Source organism: Amphimedon queenslandica, unplaced genomic scaffold, assembly GCF_000090795.2.
Source record: "Amphimedon queenslandica unplaced genomic scaffold, v1.1 AMPQUscaffold_13335, whole genome shotgun sequence".
NCBI lineage: Eukaryota > Metazoa > Porifera > Demospongiae > Haplosclerida > Niphatidae > Amphimedon > Amphimedon queenslandica.
The window spans coordinates 91,440-115,336 of record NW_003546429.1 but is presented as its reverse complement, the minus strand read 5'-3'; the positions used below and the strand labels follow the sequence as shown (position 1 = coordinate 115,336).

General features: G+C 38.4%; 10 protein-coding genes across 12 annotated transcripts; 4 read left to right on the top strand and 6 right to left on the bottom strand.

The window, feature by feature from the left end:
* The first annotated feature begins 4 nt into the window (after positions 1 to 4).
* Positions 5 to 686, top strand: LOC100635823 (50S ribosomal protein L16-like). The gene is made up of 2 exons (XM_011406537.2): positions 5 to 97; positions 142 to 686. The coding sequence occupies exons 1-2, from the start codon at positions 5 to 7 to the stop codon at positions 607 to 609; spliced, it is 561 nt and encodes a 186-aa protein (XP_011404839.2). The 3' UTR covers positions 610 to 686.
* On the bottom strand, positions 608 to 4,624 carry LOC100635696 (MICAL-like protein 1). The gene is made up of 9 exons (XM_019998177.1): positions 4,399 to 4,624; positions 4,183 to 4,231; positions 3,386 to 4,084; positions 1,632 to 3,045; positions 1,442 to 1,573; positions 1,301 to 1,394; positions 992 to 1,065; positions 811 to 925; positions 608 to 757 (listed from the first exon to the last, which is right to left on the bottom strand). Exons 1-9 carry the CDS (start codon positions 4,605 to 4,607, stop codon positions 739 to 741), a joined length of 2,805 nt encoding a protein of 934 aa, XP_019853736.1. The 5' UTR covers positions 4,608 to 4,624; the 3' UTR covers positions 608 to 738.
* Positions 4,584 to 6,788, bottom strand: LOC100635570 (CDP-diacylglycerol--glycerol-3-phosphate 3-phosphatidyltransferase, mitochondrial-like). The gene is made up of 8 exons (XM_019998178.1): positions 6,667 to 6,788; positions 6,546 to 6,623; positions 6,227 to 6,498; positions 5,502 to 6,117; positions 5,301 to 5,454; positions 5,120 to 5,185; positions 4,983 to 5,065; positions 4,584 to 4,764 (listed from the first exon to the last, which is right to left on the bottom strand). Exons 1-8 carry the CDS (start codon positions 6,775 to 6,777, stop codon positions 4,642 to 4,644), a joined length of 1,503 nt encoding a protein of 500 aa, XP_019853737.1. The 5' UTR covers positions 6,778 to 6,788; the 3' UTR covers positions 4,584 to 4,641.
* Positions 6,738 to 8,401, top strand: LOC109583024 (flavin-dependent monooxygenase, reductase subunit HsaB-like). Of its 3 annotated transcripts, XM_019998181.1 has the most exons (13): positions 6,738 to 6,789; positions 6,874 to 6,926; positions 6,974 to 7,018; positions 7,069 to 7,180; positions 7,231 to 7,294; positions 7,345 to 7,431; positions 7,486 to 7,634; positions 7,686 to 7,767; positions 7,809 to 7,876; positions 7,922 to 7,961; positions 8,020 to 8,088; positions 8,134 to 8,249; positions 8,317 to 8,401. In XM_019998181.1, the coding sequence occupies exons 1-13, from the start codon at positions 6,776 to 6,778 to the stop codon at positions 8,348 to 8,350; spliced, it is 933 nt and encodes a 310-aa protein (XP_019853740.1). In that variant the 5' UTR covers positions 6,738 to 6,775; the 3' UTR covers positions 8,351 to 8,401. The 3 variants fall into 3 exon arrangements, with proteins under 3 accessions (XP_019853740.1, XP_019853741.1, XP_019853742.1); XM_019998182.1 differs by lacking the exon at positions 6,738 to 6,789 and having other exon boundaries at positions 6,825 to 6,926; positions 7,234 to 7,294; XM_019998183.1 differs by lacking the exon at positions 6,738 to 6,789 and having other exon boundaries at positions 6,864 to 6,926; positions 6,969 to 7,018.
* Positions 8,272 to 11,995, bottom strand: LOC105313246 (uncharacterized). The gene is made up of 9 exons (XM_011406521.2): positions 11,740 to 11,995; positions 11,557 to 11,697; positions 9,827 to 11,453; positions 9,630 to 9,688; positions 9,419 to 9,589; positions 8,794 to 9,104; positions 8,588 to 8,749; positions 8,416 to 8,527; positions 8,272 to 8,350 (listed from the first exon to the last, which is right to left on the bottom strand). The coding sequence occupies exons 1-8, from the start codon at positions 11,974 to 11,976 to the stop codon at positions 8,449 to 8,451; spliced, it is 2,787 nt and encodes a 928-aa protein (XP_011404823.2). The 5' UTR covers positions 11,977 to 11,995; the 3' UTR covers positions 8,272 to 8,350; positions 8,416 to 8,448.
* Positions 11,996 to 12,028: 33 nt separating this feature from the next.
* LOC100635192 (28 kDa heat- and acid-stable phosphoprotein-like) lies at positions 12,029 to 13,049 on the bottom strand. The gene is made up of 6 exons (XM_003387603.3): positions 12,977 to 13,049; positions 12,820 to 12,920; positions 12,544 to 12,729; positions 12,376 to 12,500; positions 12,175 to 12,326; positions 12,029 to 12,124 (listed from the first exon to the last, which is right to left on the bottom strand). Exons 1-6 carry the CDS (start codon positions 12,984 to 12,986, stop codon positions 12,105 to 12,107), a joined length of 594 nt encoding a protein of 197 aa, XP_003387651.2. The 5' UTR covers positions 12,987 to 13,049; the 3' UTR covers positions 12,029 to 12,104.
* On the top strand, positions 13,018 to 15,094 carry LOC100635068 (cleavage and polyadenylation specificity factor subunit 4-like). Its single transcript, XM_003387602.3, has 8 exons — positions 13,018 to 13,168; positions 13,354 to 13,557; positions 14,206 to 14,304; positions 14,360 to 14,453; positions 14,506 to 14,563; positions 14,610 to 14,783; positions 14,836 to 14,865; positions 14,919 to 15,094. The coding sequence occupies exons 1-8, from the start codon at positions 13,063 to 13,065 to the stop codon at positions 14,985 to 14,987; spliced, it is 834 nt and encodes a 277-aa protein (XP_003387650.1). The 5' UTR covers positions 13,018 to 13,062; the 3' UTR covers positions 14,988 to 15,094.
* Positions 15,076 to 16,091, bottom strand: LOC100637966 (40S ribosomal protein S9-like). Its single transcript, XM_003387625.3, has 4 exons — positions 15,722 to 16,091; positions 15,491 to 15,594; positions 15,253 to 15,433; positions 15,076 to 15,203 (listed from the first exon to the last, which is right to left on the bottom strand). Exons 1-3 carry the CDS (start codon positions 16,016 to 16,018, stop codon positions 15,253 to 15,255), a joined length of 582 nt encoding a protein of 193 aa, XP_003387673.1. The 5' UTR covers positions 16,019 to 16,091; the 3' UTR covers positions 15,076 to 15,203.
* Positions 16,079 to 18,463, top strand: LOC100638094 (protein BUD31 homolog). Its single transcript, XM_003387626.3, has 7 exons — positions 16,079 to 16,145; positions 16,193 to 16,306; positions 16,353 to 16,410; positions 16,507 to 16,571; positions 17,321 to 17,385; positions 18,035 to 18,136; positions 18,220 to 18,463. Exons 2-7 carry the CDS (start codon positions 16,213 to 16,215, stop codon positions 18,268 to 18,270), a joined length of 435 nt encoding a protein of 144 aa, XP_003387674.1. The 5' UTR covers positions 16,079 to 16,145; positions 16,193 to 16,212; the 3' UTR covers positions 18,271 to 18,463.
* Positions 18,391 to 22,406, bottom strand: LOC100634943 (uncharacterized). The gene is made up of 12 exons (XM_019998167.1): positions 21,987 to 22,406; positions 21,632 to 21,704; positions 21,277 to 21,365; positions 20,325 to 20,531; positions 20,189 to 20,271; positions 20,064 to 20,126; positions 19,880 to 19,990; positions 19,632 to 19,769; positions 19,380 to 19,509; positions 18,883 to 19,073; positions 18,578 to 18,705; positions 18,391 to 18,512 (listed from the first exon to the last, which is right to left on the bottom strand). Exons 1-12 carry the CDS (start codon positions 22,404 to 22,406, stop codon positions 18,406 to 18,408), a joined length of 1,740 nt encoding a protein of 579 aa, XP_019853726.1. The 3' UTR covers positions 18,391 to 18,405.
* Positions 22,407 to 23,897: the final 1,491 nt, after the last annotated feature.

Below are 23,897 nucleotides of genomic sequence, written 5' to 3'. Positions count from 1 at the left end.
GCTAATGGGTGTGCCCAAAATTGGCAGGGGCGTGGTTCACAATAAAATGGCGAGTTTTAGCAAAGTGCTTTCCAAATTCCTGTTCCCTATGCAACAAGCAAGTCCTGTACTAATGTGCCCAGTGTACTGACTCCTTTATAGATACGGGGCGTTGCAAATCTACCCAGACCAAAGCAAACCAAGTTCAGGAAGTATCACAAGATGCTGTACTGTCTGAAGCAGGGCCAGAAGCCATCAGTCCCTACCCTTAAGCACCATGATCACGGTATCTACGCACTGGAGCCTAAGAGGATAACAGCTGCACAGATTGAGACCTGTCGTGTTGTACTAGGCAGGGTTCTTGGGAGAAAGAAGTCCGGCATAAAGACCCTGGTGTTTCCACACTTTCCAGTGACAAAGAAACCTCTCGGTGTGAGGATGGGAAGTGGAAAAGGAAACGTCGACCATTTTGTTGCTTTTGTGAAAGCAGGGACAATGCTTTTTGAGTTTAAGGATAATCTTTATGCAAAGAAAGCATTCAAATCTGTAGGTTATAAACTACCAATGAAAGTTGGATTTATATCTAAGACACCTGCAACTGACAATAATAATAATAATAATACCAATTAATAAATAAAATATTTAATAATTATTATCATAAAAATCACACATGATTGTAGAATAGAGAAACACTTTGATCATGAACATTAATAATAATAAAAACAATAATAATCATTAATTATGTACAATAGTTATACATTACACAGTCTCTTCCTCCCTATTAAAAAGTTAACTATTAATTAATTAATAAGTACAAATAATTATACGTACCTCAATTTATTATCGTCAAATTCCCACAAAAGTTTGTCCCTTTTCATAACCAGCTCAACCAGTTCCTCTATCATGGTAGCTTCTTCAACTTTCTCTAATTCTGTCTTCAGTGAATCTTGAGAAAGAGAAAGAAACATTATTTACAAGTAGATGTACAACGTCTCTTTGTCATAATACCTACCATCTTTACTTAGTCTTGTTCTTATTTCAAGCTCAAGAATATCGTGTTGTTCAATTAGTTCCAAATCTCTAATCCTGTAGGTATAACAATATCATTAAAATGGGGAGAATCCTCTCGTTTTTATTTATGGCATACAATAATAGTACAGGGACTTTGTCCTAATTTTGAGTAACTAAAAATCCAATTTCGATTGGAACAAGCTTAACTAAGCTCACAAGAGGTGTACCTAATTCCCACAATGCCATGTACTGCTAATTGAACTGCTAGTCTGCTACAACTCTCATTACGACAGGAGTACAAGGTACTTACATATAAACCAGCTCTGCTTCATTCTTCACCACGTCATTCCTTTGATTAACAAGATTAAACCACTCCTCTATCAACTGGTCATCACCATCATCATCTAGCACCAATCAAACAATTAATATCTCCTCAAGTCATGTGACCTACCATTTCCTTGACTACGTATCTGTGTCTCTAGTCTGACTCCTTCCTGTTCCAGCTGGGTCAGTTTAGTCTCCACCTCTTCTAACTGAGACTGGTACTCCTCAATCTTCCTCTGTCTGTCTCTCTTTAAATTATCTAAAAATTAAAATTAAGACACTCATTATTATTCATTATTATTATTATTAATAATTACCTCTGATTGGTGAGTCTTCATTCAGTTCACTAATAGCATAAGGTGATATCAATGACTTCTTTTTCTGATGAGCAGCAAAAGGGGCGGGGCGACTGGGTGGAGCCCTAGCAGGTGCCTTAGTCTTTCCAGGTCCAATGATAGCATACTCATTAGTATCACTAGCAACACGGGTCAGGGCATAGGGCTTCTTCCAGGTTTCAGAGTTACGAGGTGGGTGGGGTTGATCTTTGGCCACACCCTTTCTTTTCCCACGGGCCGGTTTGGGAGGCTGCTGCTTATTGGATTGAGGTACTTCATACGGAGAAGGTTCCGAATCACGATGGTCTCTCGGCTGAAACTCATAATGTTCCTCTAGTACTTTCTGTGCTCCTTCATTCTTAGCAAAGTGGGAGGGGCCAAACTCATAATGCATGAGCACCGTGGTTCGGTTTATATCAGACTGAGGGTTACTTGATTGAGTGGGTGGAGGGAATGGGCGTGTCCCTTCTGGTTTATTCTCTTCTTTTACTGCCTCCTCTCTCTCCTTCTTCTTCCACCACTCACCTACTGCTGGTCTGGTTGGACTCAGGGTCTCTTTAACATCAGAAGGACTTCTCTCACCATTTTTATGTAGCTCTGTCTTCTTCCTGACTCCAGTAACAGGAGAAGATCCATTACCAGCTGGATCATTGCCTACCCAAAACTTTGATTTTGAAACAGGAGCTGATTTATTGGCGACTGAGGGTGAGGGAGGAGCAGCTGGTCTAGGGGGAGGAGGAGGAGTGTGATCAGTTGGTCGTTTAGTGGGAGGAGCTGGTGGTCTGGGTCTATTGGTAGGCGGAGAAGGTTGGGAAGGTACAAAAGGTTTAACGACAGATGGAGACGATACACTTGATTTTAAAGGAGGGGGTCCTCTACTGGCAGGAGGTCTAAGAGGAGGGATACCTCCACTACCATCAGCTGCTGGTTGCTTTTTCTTCTGAGCTGCTAAAGACGACAGTAAAGATGGGAGTGAGTCCTTTATTTGTTTATCAGCTGTTGTCTCAGGAGGAGTAGGTGTGGCTACTGGAACAGTCACCTCTCTCTTCTTATCAGTAACATACTCACCGTTGGTCTTTTGTTTCTTTGGTATGTCATTCTCATCAAAAGCTTTTATACCTCTAGCCTCCATTGTCCTTTTGATTGACTTCTGTCGAGTTATTTCTCTAAAATGCTGTCGGCAGTAAAACCGATCAGTCTCGTTCTCATACTCGTACACTTTAGACTGTAAGGTGGACCTACACTTATTACACTTAAAGCACCCCCTGTGGAACAAGTGTCCTTCTACGTGTACTTTCTGCATTAGGAAGACCTTTTCATGACAGGCTTCACACATATCTATACTGTCTCCTCCTCCTGCCACGCCCCCTCTCTTTAGACTTCGTCTTGTGGGAGGCTGCAAGAACGAGCAAAGAAATAATATTTAAATAATTATAATTAATAATAATTAATTTTTTAATGGTGAAAACAAAAGATAATATAAAATTTAATAATGTTACTAAATTGAAATGAAATGAAAAACAAAACATTAGTACAATCCTAAACACACCATTGTCATTCTTGTATGCCATTTAAAAGCAGTCCACAACATTCAGTCCTTCTTAAAAACACACACACACACACACCCACCCTAATCTAGAGCCATTGTACTAATTGATAGAGTAATGATAAGTAACGTTAAATAATATAAATAATAATAATATTAATAAAAATATTATTAGTATTTTAAGTTCTACCTTTGCCGGAGGAACGAGGACTTGAGATGGGAGCTTCTGAGGTTCTTCTGTCTCCATGGCAACCGGTTTCTCATTGGTGGACGCAGGCTTTGACACTGCAAACTTTGACCTTCTTGTGACCACACCCACTCCACCAGTACGAGTTGGTGACACTACAGGCGGAGTTGATACAGTTGAGGTCAAAGGTTTCTTAGTGACAGTAGAAGGAGGAGGGGCAGTGGGTGTGGTTGACTTAGCCTCGTACTGTGAGATGACAGTGGACATTGGACGAGGAGGCACTTTGGGAGATGGCTTCTTAGGAACAGGCGAACCCTCTCCTCCGGTAGGGGGAGAGGGTGCAACACTGTGCCTCTTATCCACTGGAGGAAGAACAGGAGCAGGTTTGGTTACTTTAGGCGGTGAAGAAGGTCTCTTGATGCCAGCAGCTACAGCTTGTTGTGTTGGTCGTAGCACGTGTTCATCTTTACGAGCTGTCACTCGATTTGCTGCTGAAGTCAGTTTAGGAACTGACTGTGGACTGTTGTCTTCTTCTTCTGCGGCCATTTTCATTCTCTTCTGAGGCTGCATTTCTTTGAAATGATTGTAATAAGAAATGAGGTACGTTGCTATGCTCAGTTTATCAGGCACAGGAAGGTCCACCATGTCTTGTACGTCCAGGAGTGCTGGGATGTCTAGCTCTTCTTCAGCAACTCTGAAAGCCTAAGGTGAGACAAATACCTGATATCCAAAGACTCAAACAGACAGTAAACTGACAGACAGACTGTGCTACTCTCTATTATACGGATACATGTACTAACCAGTTCATTGTTTCGAGCTACATCACCTTTCTGTAAACTGTCAAAAGGTCTGGAAATGACCAAAAAAAGACATACATTAATACTAACCAAATACAGACAAAACACTCTCCCCCTCTCTCAAACTAGCTCAGCAGGCGTCTCTACACATGATTGTACCATGTCCCCCGGCCTCTCTCTGTCTCTCAGCTGACAATACAAGGTCACCGTGTCCCTTACATAAGGTCAGGTCTAAAGGCGTGAATGATGGCACAGAATGCGAGCCCGTCTCTGAAAGAGGTGGTCATGTTAGTGACCTGTACGTCTCTGTATCCTTCAGTGACCTGCTTACACCATAACTGGAGTCCCTTCATTCCTGCTTGTCTCGCCATTCCTTTCTTCGCTCCAATGAAATTGAATGAATGGGTCTTTGAATGGGCGTGCCTCATTAATTATTCATGAGTATTAATAATAAAAATTGATTTATACATAATATTTGAGTAATGGAGTGATCCCTTTCACCCATAGAGAGGGTCTGTGGTCACGTGATGCTTTCATATCCTCTAGACTCAATAGAGTTCCATAATTGTACAGCTGCTCTCTTTCCTACATATCAGATATACCATCAGCAGTGTTGCAATGATACCGTAATAAAATTCCATAGGATATTTAACTGTGTGGACTTTGTGGGTGATATTTAACCATGAAAATTAATACCAAGGAAATAGTCAGAGCATGTGTACTTAATGCAGTGCAGCAGGTGTAAAGCATGAGATTTAATTTCCTCAAAATTAACAAAAACACAAAACGGTCGGTATTACTACCTTATCAAGAGCCAGCTGTAGTCTCTTGTTCCTCGTTACTATGGCAACCTGGCACTCCAGGTCCCTCTTTAACGAGCGATAGCCTATAAATAAAATTTTTAAAATATTATTATTATTATTATTATTACTATTATTACCATAGTTACTGGAGCCGATGAGTGTCAAACTTGGCAGATTCATTCCTTGCAAGTAGTACCAAAGACCTAACGGCATTATCATAAATAATTACCAGTTATTATTAATCAGAAAAAAAAACAAAAATATTGACAAAATTGCAAAAGATAGTATCATCAATAGTAAAAAATAAACAGCTGCTACCTTTAGCATGGTAAGTCCATTCCTGCCTATGGTATTCGTAGTACCTGATCCTGGAGCCATGGGGACAAGAGTCCCTGAGGAACTGGGCCGTTAGGTTACTGTATAACTGTGGTATTGATCCAGCTGGACCTTGAGCTCCATAGAATCCCATACACTGGAAGAGAGAACTGGCTGGAATGATTGGAGTCAGTATAATCTTACCTGAGGCGAAGAGGCCAATATTGAAATATGGCCTTTACTGTCTAGCAGTGACCTCTTGTGTACATGAGGTAGATTAAAGTACCCTGACGCAATACAGAGTCTTTCATTGGCACTGACATTAGACAACAAACCAGCAGTGACCTCTTCATCTTGTCTTATGTCATACTCTCCCATTTGAACCAATGGATACACCACTGTGTCTGATTCCTCTGATTCCATGCCAATACTCTCATAATCAGTACTAGGAGTATGGGAACGAGTCTCACTAGTGATACAGGATTCAGTATTAGTATTAGCATGAGTCTTAGTGGTATGATGAGAATGAGACTTAGCAGTATGGGAATGAGTCTCAGCAGCATGAGTCTTTGATTGTATGATGGTCTGCATTTCTTCATAAAATGATTTTTTAAAAATATTTGAATTCCTCTTTGATTGAAGAGGGTTGAGTCCTCTCATTGCCTGAGGGTTAGCTAGGCTACTGTCGGGTTTTACGAGGAAGGAGTGCTGAGAGAGAGTCTCGTGAACTTTTGACAAATAGTTTGCCAGAGAAGGGGAGGAGTCAAAACTAATGTAACGATCTTGCCTGTTTGTGAAGTAATCATGACTCAGGTTAGCTCTAAAAAATAAAGTTATGACCAGCTTAAAATATATAATAATTATATTGAGGAAGAGTGAGGTGGTTTAAAACCAGCCCCCACCTGCAATATCCCCCCTCTCTCTCTTACCCTGTCATTAGGACATTATTATCAAAGACGTGCAGCTTGGTGTGCTGCAATCCAACCACTTCGTTAATCCTCTGGGGTAATGCCCGCTTTAACGACCCTCTTAAAGAGGGCGTGTGGTACATGTACAGTGAGAACTGATGGGGGAATTCTTGAATCAATTTTCCCAGAACGCTGACAGAATTTGGGTTACCACGATGGCCACGTAGACTATCCAATACAATGCTACATTGGAGTGAGGAATTGGTCCGAAGTGAATCAGCTATTAGTCCAACCTAACACGAGAGTATAATAATAATAATAAGGTATTTATTGTATCTACCAGCTCCTTCTCAAGGTAGCCAGTGCCCAGATAAAGTGAAGAGAGAAGAATCCTCCATTTAACAGAAACTAGTTGACTCTAAAAACAAAATAAAAGTAAAAATATTAACAACAGTATGTACCTTGAGCCATTGGAGGTATTCCCCAGGTGCAGAGAGAACTCTCACATTATTTCCTGATAAAAGTAGAGGCTTAGAATGCTCAGCAAGCCAAGAAAAAGACCGGGAAATCATGTTAAGCAAAACGTAACACCCTCTTTTAATTAAATGAGGATAACGCCCTCTTTTTTAACTGGAAGTAATTTTAATATTCAAAATGTCTTCCTTTAGGTTCCTTCAGTTTAAAGTGAGGTTTAAAAGACTATTAAGCAGCAGTCAAGGAGGTATCAACTATTAATTACTGATATATTATTTTTACAAAATAGTAAAGAGAACAACAGGTTCTTACAAGCTATGAGAAAAGTGCCTTCTTCAGGTAAATAACACCTGTAGCTTTCAAAGACTATTATTATCATCTCATTATAGTTGTTGTTGTAACTAGCAGTGATGGAGTCTTAAAGAGAGGAATAACCTGCAGTTCATTTACAAGTGTATCACTCAATCCTCCTATTATATCATTCTGTATTGGTAAACCAAGGTAACCGTCCATCATCATTATGGTGATACTAATATATTGCTCTTCATTAGTAGGATGCATGGTCTATTGTTAGAAACTAAACAATTTGCAGTTAATGTTCTATCAGAAAAACAAGTTAGTCTATGTGAACAAATATGGCTGTGGCTAAACTTGTGTATTGTTAGATTTACCTCAGTATTCACTTTTCAAAACAAACTCAAGATGAGAAACCCAACCAGTTTGACAACATTCCACACTCAATATCAAAAAATGTAATGACAAGATAATAATAATAATGATGATGAAAACATTAAAAACTGTACTAGGGTCACCCTTTACTGCATAACTGTAGTGCAGTCCTGGAGTGCAATGGACACAGTGTTCATGATATAGGGGACCATCGTGTCTGGTATGGGGCAGTAGAGAGGATCAGTTATGTGGATACACACGTGTCACCTCTACTGTATTATGCAAGGTAGGAACTGGATAGCCCCTCATCATTAAGAGAGTGAGTCTCCATCAATAGATCATATCATTCTGTGGGTGATGCCAGTTTCATGGAATCATTTGAAAGTGTTACACTGGCATACGAAGACTGGAGCCACGAAGTAAGAGAGAGAGTTTATTCATTGTTATAATTCTTGTACAGGCTCATTTAAGAATGGCCTGGAACTACATCAAACAACATGGTCCTGATAAAGCAGTTCCTTTAATCAAGTAAATGTCATTGAATACAGAGAGTGTTCTAGTATTGTCCTTTAGAGACGGAATAAAACGATTCAACGATAAGAACAGTGACAAGGTACACACACACACACACACACACACTGGTCATGTGATCTAGTGTCATGTGACTGTAGATCAAAAGAGGATATCATGAGACTATTACTAATTTCTTCATTCACATGATATGTAAAGGACTAGAGAAGGTACCATACAACATCATTGCATCAATGATGTGTCTATATATACAGGACTGTGGTGAGAGTTTCCAAGAGTTTTTAGAAGCCAATCCTTATCTTAAAGATTCAAGATTGCTTTTTAAATATTATTCACAAGAACTGATAAATTCTAAAAATGCTAAAGAAAGGTACAGTGAAACACATCTTGATCTTTAATTCAAACTGTGTCACAATCTCCTCTCCCCCTCTCTCTAGGTGGGTAGAACCAGACCTGGCACCACTGCCTTAACTGTTAACATAATAATAATAATTATTATATCAATAATAATCATGATGATAATATTTCAACTCAACTGCAATGTACTGTATAACAAAGAGAGTTATGACTCATTCATAAATGAAAGTGTTTGAGTATAAAAACTGTTCTAAGTGATCCAAACTATTCTGCATAAGATAATGACTAAATCTAAAATAGAAATAATTAGTGACACCACACTGATAATAATTAATAATGTAGTCCTCCTACCTTCTACTAGTTTTAGCTAGTTTCCTGTCATTCTCATATTTACAGATTAATTTAAGAAATGGCAGACAGTCTGTTGCCAAGGACTGTCTAGAGAGGACAGTTCTAACATGAAAAACATCAAGAGATACTTTCCTTCTTAACGATTCCATCTCAGCGTTATTCCTAATTAATGACCAATAATAATAATAATAATCTTTAACTTATACTTATTTGTTCCTAATAGAGTTCCTCTAAAACCTGTCCTCATTCCCATACTGCTTAATAAGACTGATTCCCATTCTTCCATGTTCAAGGTAGTATCAATCTCTGACAATTCCTCACTGAGGCTATCCTTTGTTCTACAGTTGCTAGAGGTATCAGTAACTCTTCCATTGCATATATCAGCAGCTAACAAAGCATCAGTATAAAGGACAGCTTCATCTAATTCCTGATATATTGAGGAGGATTTACTGATCGAAGGACTGCCCAGTGTCATTGAAGTGATTGGATCTTGAGGTTTCTTCTCAATGACATCATCCTATTGGAAAGATACTTTAACGTAATGGCCATAACTTGAAAAATTGAAGTCGGAATCAGCTCAAACTTTCTACACAGCATAAGTACATCAATATGTATCAGAAAATGTAATAAAAATTGGGGGTGATTTCGGAGCCATTTTTTGGAAAAAACCATGGGCTATAGCCTTGGGTACTTTTCAGAATTTTGGCATTTTCTTAAAATGGCCGTAATTTGAAAAATTGAAGTCGGAATCAGCTCAAACTTTCTACACAGCATAAGTACATCAATATGTATCAGAAAATGTAATAAAAATGGATCCGATCATATACGTACTAGTTTCACTGGTTGGTCTGAGAGGGTATGGCCGGCCAGCCAGAAGTGCAATGTACTAAAGATTTTACGAATATCACAGCCGAGTGATTCTGTAATCTGATTGGCCACTTCAGTGGTCATGTGATAGTCATGTGACATTGAAAGCAACTGAACATGAAGAGAAACTTCATCCTAAAAATAAATTAATTATAATAAACTAATTAATAATCACTTTTGAGGGAGTGGCCATGTTAATGCTTTGATAAGGAGTGTCCAATTTTAAACCGATTTCTAAAAAAGTAAATATGAAAAACACTTTAAGCTAAAAACATTTTAAATTATGCCTAAAACCAATATTAAAATTATTTAAAACTAGTCAATTAACTAATAGTTAATTAACCAGTAGTTGATCAATAGTTATTAATTTACCATTAGTTGTTAATATGATTGGTCTTTTAGAAGTGGTCAATATATCGTAAAGTCCCAACCAGAAACCTCTCACTTCATCTTCAAACAACACATCAACTTCCTCTATGAGGACAAGAGAGGCTGTCTCTAATGTCAGGACCCTCTCTTCTAGTCTGGGGAATAGTTCTTCCTTGAGGGACTTTGATTGGACTGCTGGAGCCTTTGGAGTAAAGAATGATAATATTCCTTTCTTATTAGGAGGGGGCGGGGCAGGTAGGTGTGGCTCTCTCATATCAGTAGTCTTTCCTTTTAATGCCACTTGATGGGAGAGAGTGGCTTCACGCAGGAGTGATATGATACCCTGACGGTTTCTTGCATGAGTCGTGTTAATCTCAAGGACTCTGTAGCCAAGCTCTGCCGCACACGCATACACACACGCTGTCTTTCCAGCCCCAGTAGGACCAGATATAATCATGGCTGGCGGTAGAGAAGGAAAGGGTTCTTCTTCACTTAGAACAGAAGAGGAAATGGAGTCATTCAGAGAGACACATTTACCAAGACACACCTCCTTCCATTGCTTTAACCAGTTCAATAATACAGAGACACTTCTCTTGTCACCCACAACCTCCCCTGAGGCATGAGGTGTATAATGATCAGTCCAAAGCTCATGGCCTAGTCTGTTGGATACTCTCTCTTCTTCTCCTCCTCCTGGTGGGTTAGGAGGAGGAGGAGGAGGGGTGTCATTAGGACTGGCTTCTTTATCATCACCTTTTGCTCTAAGTCTTTTAGAGTATCTCTTAGTCATGCTGTATTGAGAGGAATCTACTTGAACCTCATTCTTCCTCTTCCTTCCCCTCCCTCTCTTCCTCTGGTTCAATATGTATATACTCACGTTAAGCGGGGACACGTGGTTGTCATGGAGACAGTCACCTTGACAATCAGAAGGGCCACTAGTCAAAGCCTTGGTAAGGGTCTGGTATCTTTTGAATAATTCCAGACCCTCTGCTGATAATGGAGCCCCTTCATCATTGTGAACAATATTTTCAGATTTTTCCTTTTCTTGTGGTACACATGCTGCTTCTGTGATGGATCCGAGACTCAAACTGTTCGTTGATGGAATGGGAATGAGTTTCTTATCAGGAATGAGTCTGAGTCTATCCAGTATGGAATAATGATGATATGATCCTGGTGTGTCTGTCCCATGTCTGACGTGAAGGAGGTTGTTAAATGGAGCAGAGTCAATGCCTAGAGTCTGTTTGCTTGTTAAAGGTGGTTGTTGTTGTTGTTGTTTACCAAACAATGAGTTTTTCTTCCTCGGACTAGCTCCAGCTTTTATTGGAGACCTTTTACAAGGACTCAGCCAATTCTTACCGACACCAGTTGGAGGATTGAATACTTTATTAGCTAGTGGGCGGGGCTCACTGCCTGTATTGGTGGGTGTGTCATTAGCGTTAGTGAGTTGATCAGTGTTAATTATAATACATGAATCAGAGGATTCAGAAGATGATGATGCCAGACGATACTGAACTGTACATCTTCTCTTTCTTGCTGACGTGATGGGGGACAGTGAGTCAGTGGCTGGATCATCAGCTCTCTCCCTTTTCCTGTTAGCAGCAGCTGGAGACAAACTGAAGGACGGAGCCTTCATCTAAAATTAATATCACATTATTAATTTAATATGCATAAATGTTCATTTGCAATTTTCATTACAAAAGTTCAGGCTATTACGAATTAGATGTACATTTACATACCAAGTGACGACATTTTCTGAATAAACACCTCTGTTTCTTGACCCCTGGACCTCCAAACTTTACCTTGTCTCTACACATTTTACATTTACCGCAATCTTGGGCTAGACAACCTTGACAGTGGCCACACCCCTTTCTTCTCCCCTAATTAATTAAATAATTAGAATCCTAAAAGACTCCAATAACCTTCTTTGTTCCCCCTAGGCCCATATTAATCGAGGTATTGTTCATTTGAATATTTTCTTGTCCATTCTCAACCTCTTCTTCTCCTGGAGTGCTTGAGAATGACCTGCTGTCTATAGAACTGCTCCTGTTCAACTCTCCACTGCTGGGAGGGACGGGAAGTGACCTGGTTAGGCTTCTAGGAGGAGTGAAAGGAACCTGTTCCTCTATAGTCAATTTCAGTGGGCTTGCAGACGCCATTTTAAAGTCTTTCCCGCCCAAACCTCTGTTTACCCGCCAAAAGTTCTGCGCATTCTCCAACACACGTGCTCCCACGTTGATAGCTTCATTATTAATAATTCAATGAATAATAGAATGTGTGTGGGTGTTCATTTCTTGCTTGCTTCCACTACAAATCATAAACAAGATAGCAGAACATGCAACATTTGCTATCTTTACTTTTCTTAGCTGCTTCTTTCTTCTTAGCTGCTTCCTCCCTCTGCTGTCTAATCAGGGCTAATCGAGCTAAGTCTCTCTGAGCCTCCTCAGTCATCCCAGCCTCATGCTTCTTGCGATAACTAGCTGCAGCTCTTTGCTTCTCTATCTCCTCTCTTCATCAAAACAAAATCTCAAAAACACTCACCCATCACTAGCCCATACCTTTCTTTTCTTGATAGCTCAACCTTAGCATTGACATCAAGACTTTGAACTTTCTTTCCTTTCTGCTGGACTCGGTTTGGGTTCTCAATCTCTATAAGACCTTCAACACCTTTGGATTTTGGAATCTAAAAACCCAATCACAAGAAGCCATTGAAATGACAAACTCACATATTCATCATCACTGGACTCCTCCTCCTCTTCACTTGACTCCTCCTCCTCCTCCTCCAGACCATGTCCACCTGATGCCCCACGACCAAATGAAATGTCATCATCTTTTTCCGACTCTTTTTCATCTTCTTGTCTTACATCATCTTCATCTTCATCGACCCTGTTTGGCGCTAATCCTTTCTTCTTCTGCAAATGAGAAACGTTCAAAATAATAGAATGATAGATGCTTCAAGTCAGTGTGATTAGTACCCACCATAGATCATAGATATGCCATACCTTCCATTCTTGTTCCCTTTTTCTCTTCTCCTCCTGGTCAACCATTTCTTCTTCAGTCACAAAGCGTCTCATTCGACCTTTGTGACCTCCTTTTGGTTTTCCTGCAAATAAAGAAAAGAAAAGAAACACTCAACACGACACGAGTTAGCATACCAACCTTTCGGCATTTTATTTGTAGGCGTGGTGTGGGTGTGGTCATATAATAATTAACTATTCATTATAATCTAAGTGTTCTTAGCCACCATGTTACAAGAGTACATATCCAATGTTGATGATTATGAATTTGAGATTGAGCAGCTCCTAGCTGAACAAGTCGGGGCCATACCACTACCTTTCCCTGGAATGGACAGTAAGTCAATTAATTAATACTATGAAAGGGGCGTGGCTACATACTTAATATCATGGGATAAGGGTTGGGCTGGTTAACATACTCCACCACTATGAAGTCATTCACCTAAGAATTTTAACAAAATTAACAATAATAATAATATTGATATCATATGTACTCTTACATGGTGGATCTTTTCTCTCCAGAGAACAAGGCCCCATTGTGTGAGTTCTTCCTACAAGGAACTTGCTCAAGAGGTTTCAACTGTCCTTATCGCCACATTAAAGGGGACAGGGTCATTGTGTGCAAGCACTGGTTGAGACAGCTCTGCAATAAAGGAGACGAGTGTGAGTTCCTTCATGAGTATGACATGGGACGGATGCCAGTTTGCTACTTCTTTCAGAAATTTGGTAAGTCTATGTCATTAATGAAGATTCTACCTGAATTAAATGAGAAATTTGTTCATTCTTGTCTTGCTATGTTATATTCTTTTATCATGCATCAGAAGGAGGTGAAGTAATGCAATTTTTTAAATTACCAGCTGTGGTATGGTCCTTACGGTGTGACCAATAGTGTATTTGTTAATTAAAGTGTAATTTCTCATCATACTAGCAGCAGGTGTTTATTCACTGGTATCCCTAGTACACTCAAACCTCACGTACTGTTAACGGACTTGATGAGTAACAGTGTCTTATTATCAAATTAAAATCAAATAAACTAAAATTTTCAGCTGGCGCCCTAGCAACAGATAGCCCATAGCAACCGAGTAACCTAATTATACCATTGATTAGCCTGTCAGCAGCTGTGTCCATTATACAACACTCCAATTATTGCCCTGTATGTATCTGGGATATGTTAAACACCTAAGTCATAGTTATGTAACAGCAGCTAATAATGAGATGAATCATTTGGCAACTTAAAGTTTGTAAATGTATTGACTAACACTGCAGTTAGATCTAGAGGGAGTTTAGGAGACTTTTGGTCTGTCTATGCCTCCTGAAATGAAATCTCTAGCTTTTGGTCTCCTTAAGTCCCCCATTTATTGAATATTCCATTAGGTGAGTGCAACAATAAAGATTGTCAGTTCATGCATGTTGATGCTGACACACTCAAGGTTAAGGACTGCCCCTGGTACGATAGAGGATTCTGCAAACATGGCAAGTTAATAATGATCAATTAGTTAACCATCTCCTCCTCCTCCTCTTGCTCCAGGTCCCTCCTGTAGGAACAGACACACTAGGCGTGTCATGTGTCAAAAGTATTTGTTTGGTTTTTGTCCTGAGGGTATCAGCTGCAAGCATGTGCAGTAAAGAGAGATTCATGAGGTTATTAATTATTATTAATTTATTTTGTTGTAGCCCGCGATACGAACTGCCAGGAACTAAAACATTTCCAATATTCCATTCTTCAGCTATAGTAAGACATGCCCACTTTGTGACTGTCAAATTATTATCGACTTTAGTTTGGTAACCTAGCAACCGCTGCTATGCAGAACTCTATTGTTACCATGGCAACCAGTAGTGCTAATGCAACGGAAGCCCCTCCTGTTGTCACGACGATCACCACGGCAACGACAGAGACGAAACCAAGCACTCAAGGGAAGAGACGGCCGATACATGAAGTTACATGTTTCAAGGTATCACAATCAATATCTTTAACCCTTTGGGAACTGGTTTCTTTTTCTTTAGTGCGGAGACAAAGGACACTATGCAAATACAGTGAGTCCATTATCATTTCATTAATTTATTATTATTGTTGTTGTTATTTTTAGTGTCCCAAATCATTTCGTGCTATGCAAATGGGTTTAACTAGTGCACAACCCAACATTGGAGTCAAATGAACTCATCATGTTATAATCATCACCCTCCATTAGTTATGAAATATTTATTGTATCTATTTCGCTCAAGTCCATTAAAACTGATTGTTTAAGATTTCACAGTCACAGACTAACACGTTTGAAACTTTCATAATTTTCAAAATTGGAAAATCTCTTTATAACAATTATTATCAGAAAATGGAAATCTATTGTCCATTCATAATTACAATACAATGATGCCTACAGAAAGAATGAAATTAAAAATAAATGAAATAAGCCACTCTCTTACTTAATCTTCGTCATCTTCATCATCATCAGCCCCGCCCCCTCCTGCTGCCTTCTTCATATTCTTCCTCTTCACTCGTCCAGGACGACCCCCACCAAACGGAGAGGTTAGAGCAAAGTCAATGTGTTTCTGTGAATCCAGTCGAACTATGAAACTAGGAACATTAACAATCTGTTTCCTAACTCTATATGAGGGAATGATGTATGAATGTATTAATATCTTTCAAGACCACTAGTCTGACCTGATGTGTCTTTGACGGATCTGAACACGAGCGTGATGGATACTCTTGGCAAGCCCTAGTTTGAATACCTGGGTCTGAAGGCGTCGCTCTAAGAAATCCTCAACCTGGTGTTCACATTAAAATATATTAATTGTAATAAACCACGCCCACATAAAACACACCCATAATATTGGTAAATGGCATAAAATACCAAATTAATGGATCCCCTCCCCCCCCCCGTACAAAACCTACCTTAAGACCCAATACAAAATCAAGCTTCATCTTTGACTCGTCCAGTACACCGATACGAACCAGTCGACGCAATAAAGCATTACCCTCAAAAAGTCGTCTTGGGTGCTTCTCTTCCAATGTGAGGAGCTCACGAGCAGCAGACCTTATCTTAGCTAGAGTATACTTGACCCGCCACACTTCCTTCTTGTTCCTCAGCCCGTACTGACCAACAAGCTTTAGCTCCTGGTCTAAACGAGACTTCTCGAATGGTCTACGAGGAGTGACATACGTCTTTGAATAGACTAGTCTCCCTGGCATAATGGCCTCTTCGGTTCAGAGCACGTGGTGGAGGGAAAGAAAGAGAAAGGATCACGTGAGTCTAAACCACACCCGTTTCAATTAGTATAGCCACGCCCATCATCAATACATTTCTGGTTTTTTACATGTACGTTTTGTCCACGTATTTCATATTATTTTTTTGTTATTTTCTAGTGACACCATATACAGGGAGTATGCCTAAGGTGAGGAGGAGCAGGAAGAAACCTCCTGAAGGATGGGAAGTCATAGAACCAACACTGGATGAACTCGACCAAAAACTAAGAGAAGGTATTTATTTAATTGTTTATCTATTTATTTGTTTGTTTATTATTAGCTGAAATTGAGACTCATGAAGGAAAGAGAAAATCGGAAGCTCTCTGGCCAATATTTAAGTAAGTTCATAAAGTGGGATGTGTTAAGGGGGTGTGGCTCAGGATATTATTAGTATACTTTGGGAATCAGTTTAATTTAGTGTTCCTTAACTTTAGGATTCATCATCAAAAGTCTCGTTACATTTATGAATTATTTTACAAGAGAAAGGCCATCAGCAGAGGTTAAGTGCCTGCATGTAGAAATAGAGAATTCTCTTTAGCCAAAATCCCTGTACAGGGACTTTGGCCCGATTTTGGAGCAACTTTAAAAATTTGTAAAAAATCAAATCTTGATCGGAATAAACTGAAACTTTCTACACAACATAAGTACATGTATATGCATTAGAAAATATCATGAAAATGAAAAATTATCTACTTTTCATTTTTGGCAAAATTTGGCCAAAGTCCCTGTACTATAGTACAGGGACTTTGGCCCGATTTTGGAGCAACTTTAAAAATTTGTAAAAAATCCAATCTTGATCGGAATCAGCTCAAAATTTCTACACAACATAAGTACATGTATATGCATCAGAAAATATCATAAAAATAAAGAATTCTCTACTTTTCATTTTTGGCAAAATTTGGCCAAAGTCCCTGTACTATAGTACAGGGACTTTGGCCCGATTTTGGAGCAACTTTAAAAATTTGTAAAAAAATCCAATCTTGATCGGAATCAGCTCAAACTTCTACGCAACATAAGTATATGTATATGCATCAGGAAATGTAATAAAAATTGAGAATTCTCTACTTTTCATTTTTGGTGAAATTTGGCCAAAATCCCTGTACAGGGACTTTGGCCCAATTTTTGAGTAACTTTAAAAATTCATAAAAAATCTATTGTCAATCGGAATCAGCTCAAACTTTCTACACAGTATAAGTACATGTATTAGGTAATACCCAGTACAATAATTTATTTTATTTTTCCAATTAGAGTTGTACCAGTTTTGTTTGGATGAGAATATTGCAGACGCAGCGCTTATCGCCAAGTGGAAAAAGGTGGGTCCATTATTGGCTACAGCTGCTGCAGGAGGGAAGACTGCCAAAAGCAATAGGGAGTGGCTGTGTACCTCCTTTATAAGGAGTGTTTATACTGATTATGATAATAAGAATCCTTTCATTATAATATTCACCAAAAACAACTACATGCCATTCCAGCAACAAACAGGTACCCTATATCTGGTGCTAATTTCAGAGTGATAAAATTTTGGCAAATTGTTAAATTTTTGGTAATTGGCCATTTAACAGACAGCACCTAGTGTACCAATTACATTCCTTACTGTATAAAATAATCTCCACAAAAAGGACACCTCTGTATAACAGAGACACAGTGTCCATTATAGCAAGGCTAGTCCAGTACATGCTTCTTTTATGGTAACGAATGGTTCAGTGTACTAGTTATGTGTACACAAATCACTATTTGTTGACGCTCCTGTTTGTTATTTGGTACATCAAAAGTTGCACGTCATGTTAATTGTGTTTGGGTTTATTTTGATTAATTAATATTAAGGAATTATTAACCTTTTTAACGAGATTAGTAAGGTTTCAATTTAAAGCAGGACATGTTTTGTCGCTAAACAAACAGGACCAATAATTATGACCATATTAGTTTTGTTTATCATTCTCTCTCTCTCTCTCTCTCTGTTAGTCCGGTTACGAGAACCTCTGCTGCTTAAGGTGCATCCAACCCAGGGACACTAACTTTGGAACTGCTTGCATCTGCAGAGTACCAAAGAGCAAACTAGAAACAGTAAGTGTATTTATTATTATTATTATTATTGTTATTATTATTATTATTATTATTATTATTATTATTATTGTTGTTGTTTTTAGGATAAGATCACTGAATGTATTCATTGCGGCTGCAGAGGTTGTTCTGGCTGATGAACTTATTTCTCTCTCTCTCTCTCTTGTTCAATTACAGTCCAGTGTATGTGTGTATCTCTTTTAATAAGATTACTGATATCAGTCAATAATATGGTCTAACTGCTTCCCTCTCATTACACCATTGACTAGTTGTTAGGATAATGATGAATATTTATATAAATAGATGACAGAATTATTGTGAATTAATAAAGTGTTGATTTGTGGTAGGAATAAGTGCTGGAAAGATGAACCTTCTCCATCTTGCAAAAGAGAGAATTAGAAGACAATTCAATTTTAATAATTTGAAGGAAAGTGACATTAATACCTTTAAAGAATTCAAAATATCCAATCGGTAGCTCTTGTCTCAGTTCCCATAGAACTATCACTCCGTTTGAAAGACCAGCTGTCAACAAGTTACCTGATACACTCACACTACCAGCCCTAACTCCACACCTGGAGTGTAATGGAATAATATAATTAATGGATAGCCAATAGCCAAACACATGACATGTTTAAACAATACAAATGACCTCCGTTTCCATGTACATGTAAAGGACACCTCCTCCTCTGTATAACACTTAAAAGTGGCTACACTGTTCATCCATTATGTAACTCATGTTTGCCACTAACCTCCTGTAGTTGATGTCACTAGAGGCCCTTGGCAACAAGTAGGCACGGACTATCATTGCTTTGTCTATGGAGCCATCACACCCACACACCAAGTCTATAGAAGATTCAGTAGTCATGGTTACCATTAGCAACCAGCAGCAGCTGCTGACTAATGGAGGAGTAGGTGGATTAGAGCAAACAACAAGAAATAACTACAAATAATGAAAATAGGATAATATTTATAATAAAGAATAGTTTTTCAAAATAATAACACTAATCAAGTTGCCTAAAATTTTACCTCCAAAATAACCAGGTGTATACTGAAAAGATGTGTTGATGTAAGAGGAGAAAGGAGGAAGAGAGGTATCATGATAATGGCTGCTGGTTATTTTTAGAAGTGACGTTTGTTAATTGAAGTACGGCTATCATTACATTATGTACAATACATGTACTCTCTCTCCATGTCACATGAATCAAGGAGTGTATTATATTGAGAGGTATGTAATTTCAATGTGTACCTTCTGATGAAGACATTCCAAGAATCCTTTGAGTATCATTCCAGTGTATGTTGATAAGGACATCATTTGATTAAAACTAGCAGCACAGTGAAGCTCTACTTTCTTGAGTAATAATGCTGATTCATTATCCCTGCATGGAGTGATGTGTGTGTGTGTATGTTATGATATGGTATCTTGATTTATATACACACACGCATCAGTTTGAGCTAATATCTTTCCCAATTCATGCCTCCTCTCTCTCTCTCTCTTTACCAAATCAATATCTTATCAGTAGCAGCAATGAGATATTTTTTATTCACAAAACAAGCTGATGTTATTCTGTGAGCTCCTCCTCCTCCTCCAGGATCATCCAAAGGGAGTTCCTTCTCACTCACTACAGTGGGCCCTGACCTAAAGGGTTTAGTTAGTCTGGTATTGAGAGTCTCTCATTATTCAATAAATTAAAATACACCTTGGTTATGCTGATACCTAATGATTAATTATATCTGTTGTGGTTATACCTTTCATTGCTGATGGTCACTACTGACAGGCGAAGTGCTGGGGAGGGACACGCCCATCCTGTTGCTATGGTAACCTTGTCTTGATCTGAACACACGGCCACTGCACTGAGACTGGAGGGAGAAAGGGGAAGGAGGAAATGATGGAAGAGAGATGCAGTTAAAATGTGATAAACTAATTCCTCACTCTCTAAGCTGGTTTTTTTGAAATAACTTGAGGTCATAGGAGACACTCTGGCTTCTAAATATCCTAAAATGAGACATAGTATATAACTAAAGATAACAACTAACGATAAGTAATGATAAAGTTACCTCATTGAGCACTCATCAGTTCCTAATATGGTCAGGAGTGTATCATCAACAGAATCCAAACTGTGTAATTCTAAACAATGAACCTACAGGACAAGAAGAGCATCTCAACCACATCTCTCTCTCTCTCTTGCTGTACATTCTCAGTCAGTCCAGCAGGCAAAGGGACAGAGTCTAGAATCCTCCATAAGTTACTACTTCTCTCCTCCTCCTCCTCCTCCTCCTCCAGGTTCATACTCCTCCTCTTCTTCTCATTGGACAATCCAATGAGGTCCATTGACTTATCCGTCACTATCAGAAGTCGTGATCCAATTTCATTTGCCGTCCATAAGAAGGTGTTATTGGTCTGTGTGTGAGATTTGGATTGTAAGTGTTTAACTGAGACTTGTTATAGTCCATATTAGTAGGAGTAGAGGGACAGTCTCCCATGGTATAAACAAGTGTGGACACACCCAAATTAAGATGGAATTCACACACAAACACACACACAGAGCGATAACAAATAATAAATAATAATAATAATAATAAATGAATTATTAAACAATTTTTATAGAAGAACAGTGACCCATAGGGTCTATATGCATGATGTGCATTAAACTATTATGAATTATTAATGATCCCTAATGACCAATGACAACAACATTAAGCAGATGCATAACAAAGAAACTCAATACTCCAGAGAGTGTAAACTAAATATTACATAATTTTAATGTATCAGTTCCAAATCATGGACAAACAAGTAACAGTATCTCTACATTAGGTTACAAACAAAGCTATAGATTACAGTATCCACATACCAGGACAAGTCTTGCTTAGAGCAAGCAGAGGCACATCATGTATTACTGGTCAATATCAAGTATTACTGGTCAATATCAAGTATTACTGGTCAATATCAAGTATTACTGGTCAATATAAAGCTACAATACAGCAATGGTATGATCATTAACCTGTTGTATGTACGTGGGGCAATATAATAGTCATTATACCTGAGGCTGTTTCCTGCATGTTAATATTTAGGAGGATTACTGGGAATATTTAGTAAAATAACAATTCAATTAAGTGAGTAGTCCTTAATACATGATTGCACCAACTTTTGGTAATGATATGGAGCCAATAGAAATGAGAGACCGAGCCTCTTCTGCTTCCGTTTCATTTAATTTAGTAAAAGTACACGGTGGAGCTGTAATTGAATCAATTAATTTGATGTAAATGTACAGTGAAGCCTCTGCATAATGGACACTTTGGGTCAAGAAAGTGTCTCTGTTATACAGAGGTGTCCTTTATGTGGAGGTTATTTTATACAGTAAGGAATGTAATTGGTACACTAGGTGCTGTCCGTTAAATGGAGGTGTACGCTATAGAGAGTGTCCATTAAGAGAGACTATACTGTACATTTATGGATTCAATTAAATTGTTTTTGCATAGAAACTGGTGAATTTTAATTACCTTTGTGGGCGGACGAAGGAGGATAAACACAGCCGCTATCCCTCAAAGTGTCGTCAGTGTTAGTTAATGAAGACTAATTGAAGAGGAATGTTAAACAATATGCCATACCATAAACATGAAGACGCTAAGAAATAATGCAATGAAATATGCACATACACACACACAAACTCAAAAACAATCAGTACAGCCTCTCTTAATGGACACTCTCTATAGCGTACACCTCCATTTAACAGACAGCACCTAGTGTACCAATTACATTCCTTACTGTATAAAATAACCTCCACATAAAGGACACCTCTGTATAACAGAGACACTTTCAAAGTGTCCATTATATAGAGGCTACACTCAGCTTTACTTGGATGTTTTGATGGTCAATTCTCTTTTTCAATTTTTCTTCTTTTTCATTTTCTTTCTGAATCTCCTGCAACTTTTGAAGTTTTAGTTCAAGAAATCGGTCATCAGGTAAATAAAAGTCGATCCTTTCAATATTATTTGGCAGCTGTAGTGGCCGAGAGACTGAGCAAAGCCCAACCAAGTGACGAGGTATTGATACAACGAGTGAATGAGGGGGAGGAGAAAGAGGAGGAGTTTCAAAACGAGAGGTCATGCTACGAGTTTGTCTGACCACATATTGTGCTGGATAATCCAATCCGTCCAACCAAAGTGGAGAATGAGGACTTGTTGAACTTCTAACAAGACGACCCGCCTCTTTTAAAAGTTCTTCACAGCTGGAGGGCACTTTAACCGAGTCACTTGATGGCTTAGCTGAATTCATATATCTTTAATAAAATAAAATAAAATAAAATTAAATTAATGCCAAATTCAGCAATGATAATAACAACAAGGATGTTTATTGTTTTCTGTTAATTAATTAGTTTTTTCTCAGGCTGATTTGCAGACCCATGCAAATTACCAAAGGCAGGTGTAGGCTTGTTCTAATTGTTACACCTTAAGATACATACACATGTTATTGTTGATATGACCCCATCCTCTTAGGGGAATGTAACCATTCTAACCTTTATAATGAGACACACCCTCTCAATCAGGTATTGTAAATCCATAAATAAAAGTCTATTCTCAATTCCTACACTAGGTGCTGACACTTAAAGCATGTAGCCTAGCTGACCAGGCTCCTGACTGAGTGGAGTCTGCTTGCTTACCTGAGCTATATGAACCAGCTCTATTGCTGTTGGATATATTGATTTATAACAAGGTAGTATATGTATCTGTCAGCAGGAAGAACCAGTAGTGTCATGTGCTGAACTGTGATACCTACAGTATTGAATGATATATTATAGCCTAATTCATGAAATTACAGCTAAAGTCACAAACACAATAATAATAATAATAATAATAATAATAATAATGATAATAATGATAATGAAGTATAATGTTATGAAATAATGATAGAACCATACAACTGGCACATTTATATATACAAACACACACTTTACATGTACACAAATTATAAATTAATTAATAATGTGCTCTAGTGCACTTTATATAGGGCCCAATTATGAATATAATTTATTACATAAGAGAATGAATTAGCAAGCATCAACAAACACACTATATGAGGAATGGGCTGTGTAGAATTACTCCTTTATATGAGAGGTGAATAGCATACCAGGCACTGCTTGTATGTACATGTAGGCTCCTATAATGAGAGGAAGTTACAATAAAAGGATCACCTAAATACATTAATTTATGTATGAAATAAACCCCCCACTCGCTGTCTCTCAATGTCACCATTTTAAGAAAAAACCAATGGAATGTCTAACGTTAGTCTCAGTATCCCAGAATGCTAATACAAGACTACCTAAATCGGCAAGCCAATAATGTCTGGAGTGAGGCATACCTCTTGTTAAACATGGAGGAGGCACTAAATGTAAAGAATTCATTGAATGAGCTTTATTAAAGCCTACAGGCCATCAGTGTCACAGTACAGTAGGCTATCAAAGAGAACTAGGTGTAAATTGTACATCTTTTGAGAAGGGACATAGGCAAGATGAATAGAGGGAATCATGTAGAGTAGCATATGCTATATATAGGAAGTTAAATATGATATGATGTACAGGTTAATAGGAAGACTGGGAAAAACAGACAACAAAAGATTAAAATAGACAATACAGTTTTTATACCTCTATACCACAAGACTAAAGAAACCTATAGCAAGCTCTACAGCATCAGTGGTTACAAAGCTGAGGGTTAATATTGGGCTGGCTGATTGACAGTTATTTAGTTATAAATGAGTGTGAAACTTGGT

Bases quoted from the DNA above. Each gene is read 5' to 3' on its own strand.
- LOC100635823 (XM_011406537.2), top strand. From the start codon at position 5: ATGGGTGTGCCCAAAATTGGCAGGGGCGTGGTTCACAATAAAATGGCG. The intron at 98-141 runs GCAAGTCCTGTA...ACTCCTTTATAG, and splicing joins TCCTGTTCCCTATGCAACAA to ATACGGGGCGTTGCAAATCT.
- LOC100635696 (XM_019998177.1), bottom strand. From the start codon at position 4,607: ATGAGGCACGCCCATTCAAAGACCCATTCATTCAATTTCATTGGAGCG. The intron at 1,395-1,441 runs GTAGGTCACATG...GATTGGTGCTAG, and splicing joins GATACGTAGTCAAGGAAATG to ATGATGATGGTGATGACCAG. The intron at 926-991 runs GTAGGTATTATG...CTCTTTCTCAAG, and splicing joins AACAAGACTAAGTAAAGATG to ATTCACTGAAGACAGAATTA.
- LOC109583024 (XM_019998181.1), top strand. The intron at 7,295-7,344 runs GTTAGTCTATGT...GTGTATTGTTAG, and splicing joins ATGTTCTATCAGAAAAACAA to ATTTACCTCAGTATTCACTT. The intron at 7,877-7,921 runs GTAAATGTCATT...ATTGTCCTTTAG, and splicing joins AAAGCAGTTCCTTTAATCAA to AGACGGAATAAAACGATTCA.
- LOC100635570 (XM_019998178.1), bottom strand. From the start codon at position 6,777: ATGATTTCCCGGTCTTTTTCTTGGCTTGCTGAGCATTCTAAGCCTCTA. The intron at 6,118-6,226 runs GTAAGAGAGAGA...TTTATTTTTTAG, and splicing joins AATAATGTCCTAATGACAGG to AGCTAACCTGAGTCATGATT. The intron at 4,765-4,982 runs GTAGTAATACCG...TCTGATATGTAG, and splicing joins TACAGCTGGCTCTTGATAAG to GAAAGAGAGCAGCTGTACAA.
- LOC105313246 (XM_011406521.2), bottom strand. From the start codon at position 11,976: ATGGCGTCTGCAAGCCCACTGAAATTGACTATAGAGGAACAGGTTCCT. The intron at 11,698-11,739 runs GTTATTGGAGTC...TTAATTAATTAG, and splicing joins GCCTAGGGGGAACAAAGAAG to GGGAGAAGAAAGGGGTGTGG. The intron at 9,590-9,629 runs GTGATTATTAAT...ATTTATTTTTAG, and splicing joins ACATGGCCACTCCCTCAAAA to GATGAAGTTTCTCTTCATGT.
- LOC100635192 (XM_003387603.3), bottom strand. The intron at 12,730-12,819 runs GTATGGCATATC...TCTCATTTGCAG, and splicing joins AAAGGGAACAAGAATGGAAG to AAGAAGAAAGGATTAGCGCC. The intron at 12,501-12,543 runs GTGAGTTTGTCA...TTGGGTTTTTAG, and splicing joins AGTCCAGTGATGATGAATAT to ATTCCAAAATCCAAAGGTGT.
- LOC100635068 (XM_003387602.3), top strand. From the start codon at position 13,063: ATGTTACAAGAGTACATATCCAATGTTGATGATTATGAATTTGAGATT. The intron at 14,564-14,609 runs GTAAGACATGCC...TATCGACTTTAG, and splicing joins TATTCCATTCTTCAGCTATA to TTTGGTAACCTAGCAACCGC. The intron at 14,866-14,918 runs GTGAGTCCATTA...TGTTATTTTTAG, and splicing joins AAGGACACTATGCAAATACA to TGTCCCAAATCATTTCGTGC.
- LOC100637966 (XM_003387625.3), bottom strand. From the start codon at position 16,018: ATGCCAGGGAGACTAGTCTATTCAAAGACGTATGTCACTCCTCGTAGA. The intron at 15,595-15,721 runs GTAGGTTTTGTA...TGTGAACACCAG, and splicing joins ATTTTGTATTGGGTCTTAAG to GTTGAGGATTTCTTAGAGCG. The intron at 15,434-15,490 runs GTCAGACTAGTG...TCCCTCATATAG, and splicing joins ATCCGTCAAAGACACATCAG to AGTTAGGAAACAGATTGTTA.
- LOC100638094 (XM_003387626.3), top strand. From the start codon at position 16,213: ATGCCTAAGGTGAGGAGGAGCAGGAAGAAACCTCCTGAAGGATGGGAA. The intron at 16,572-17,320 runs GTTAAGTGCCTG...TTTTCCAATTAG, and splicing joins GAGAAAGGCCATCAGCAGAG to AGTTGTACCAGTTTTGTTTG. The intron at 17,386-18,034 runs GTGGGTCCATTA...TCTCTCTGTTAG, and splicing joins TTATCGCCAAGTGGAAAAAG to TCCGGTTACGAGAACCTCTG.
- LOC100634943 (XM_019998167.1), bottom strand. From the start codon at position 22,406: ATGAATTCAGCTAAGCCATCAAGTGACTCGGTTAAAGTGCCCTCCAGC. The intron at 21,705-21,986 runs GTAAAGCTGAGT...CTCTTCAATTAG, and splicing joins TTGACCATCAAAACATCCAA to TCTTCATTAACTAACACTGA. The intron at 18,706-18,882 runs GTTAGTGGCAAA...ATTACACTCCAG, and splicing joins AGTGACATCAACTACAGGAG to GTGTGGAGTTAGGGCTGGTA.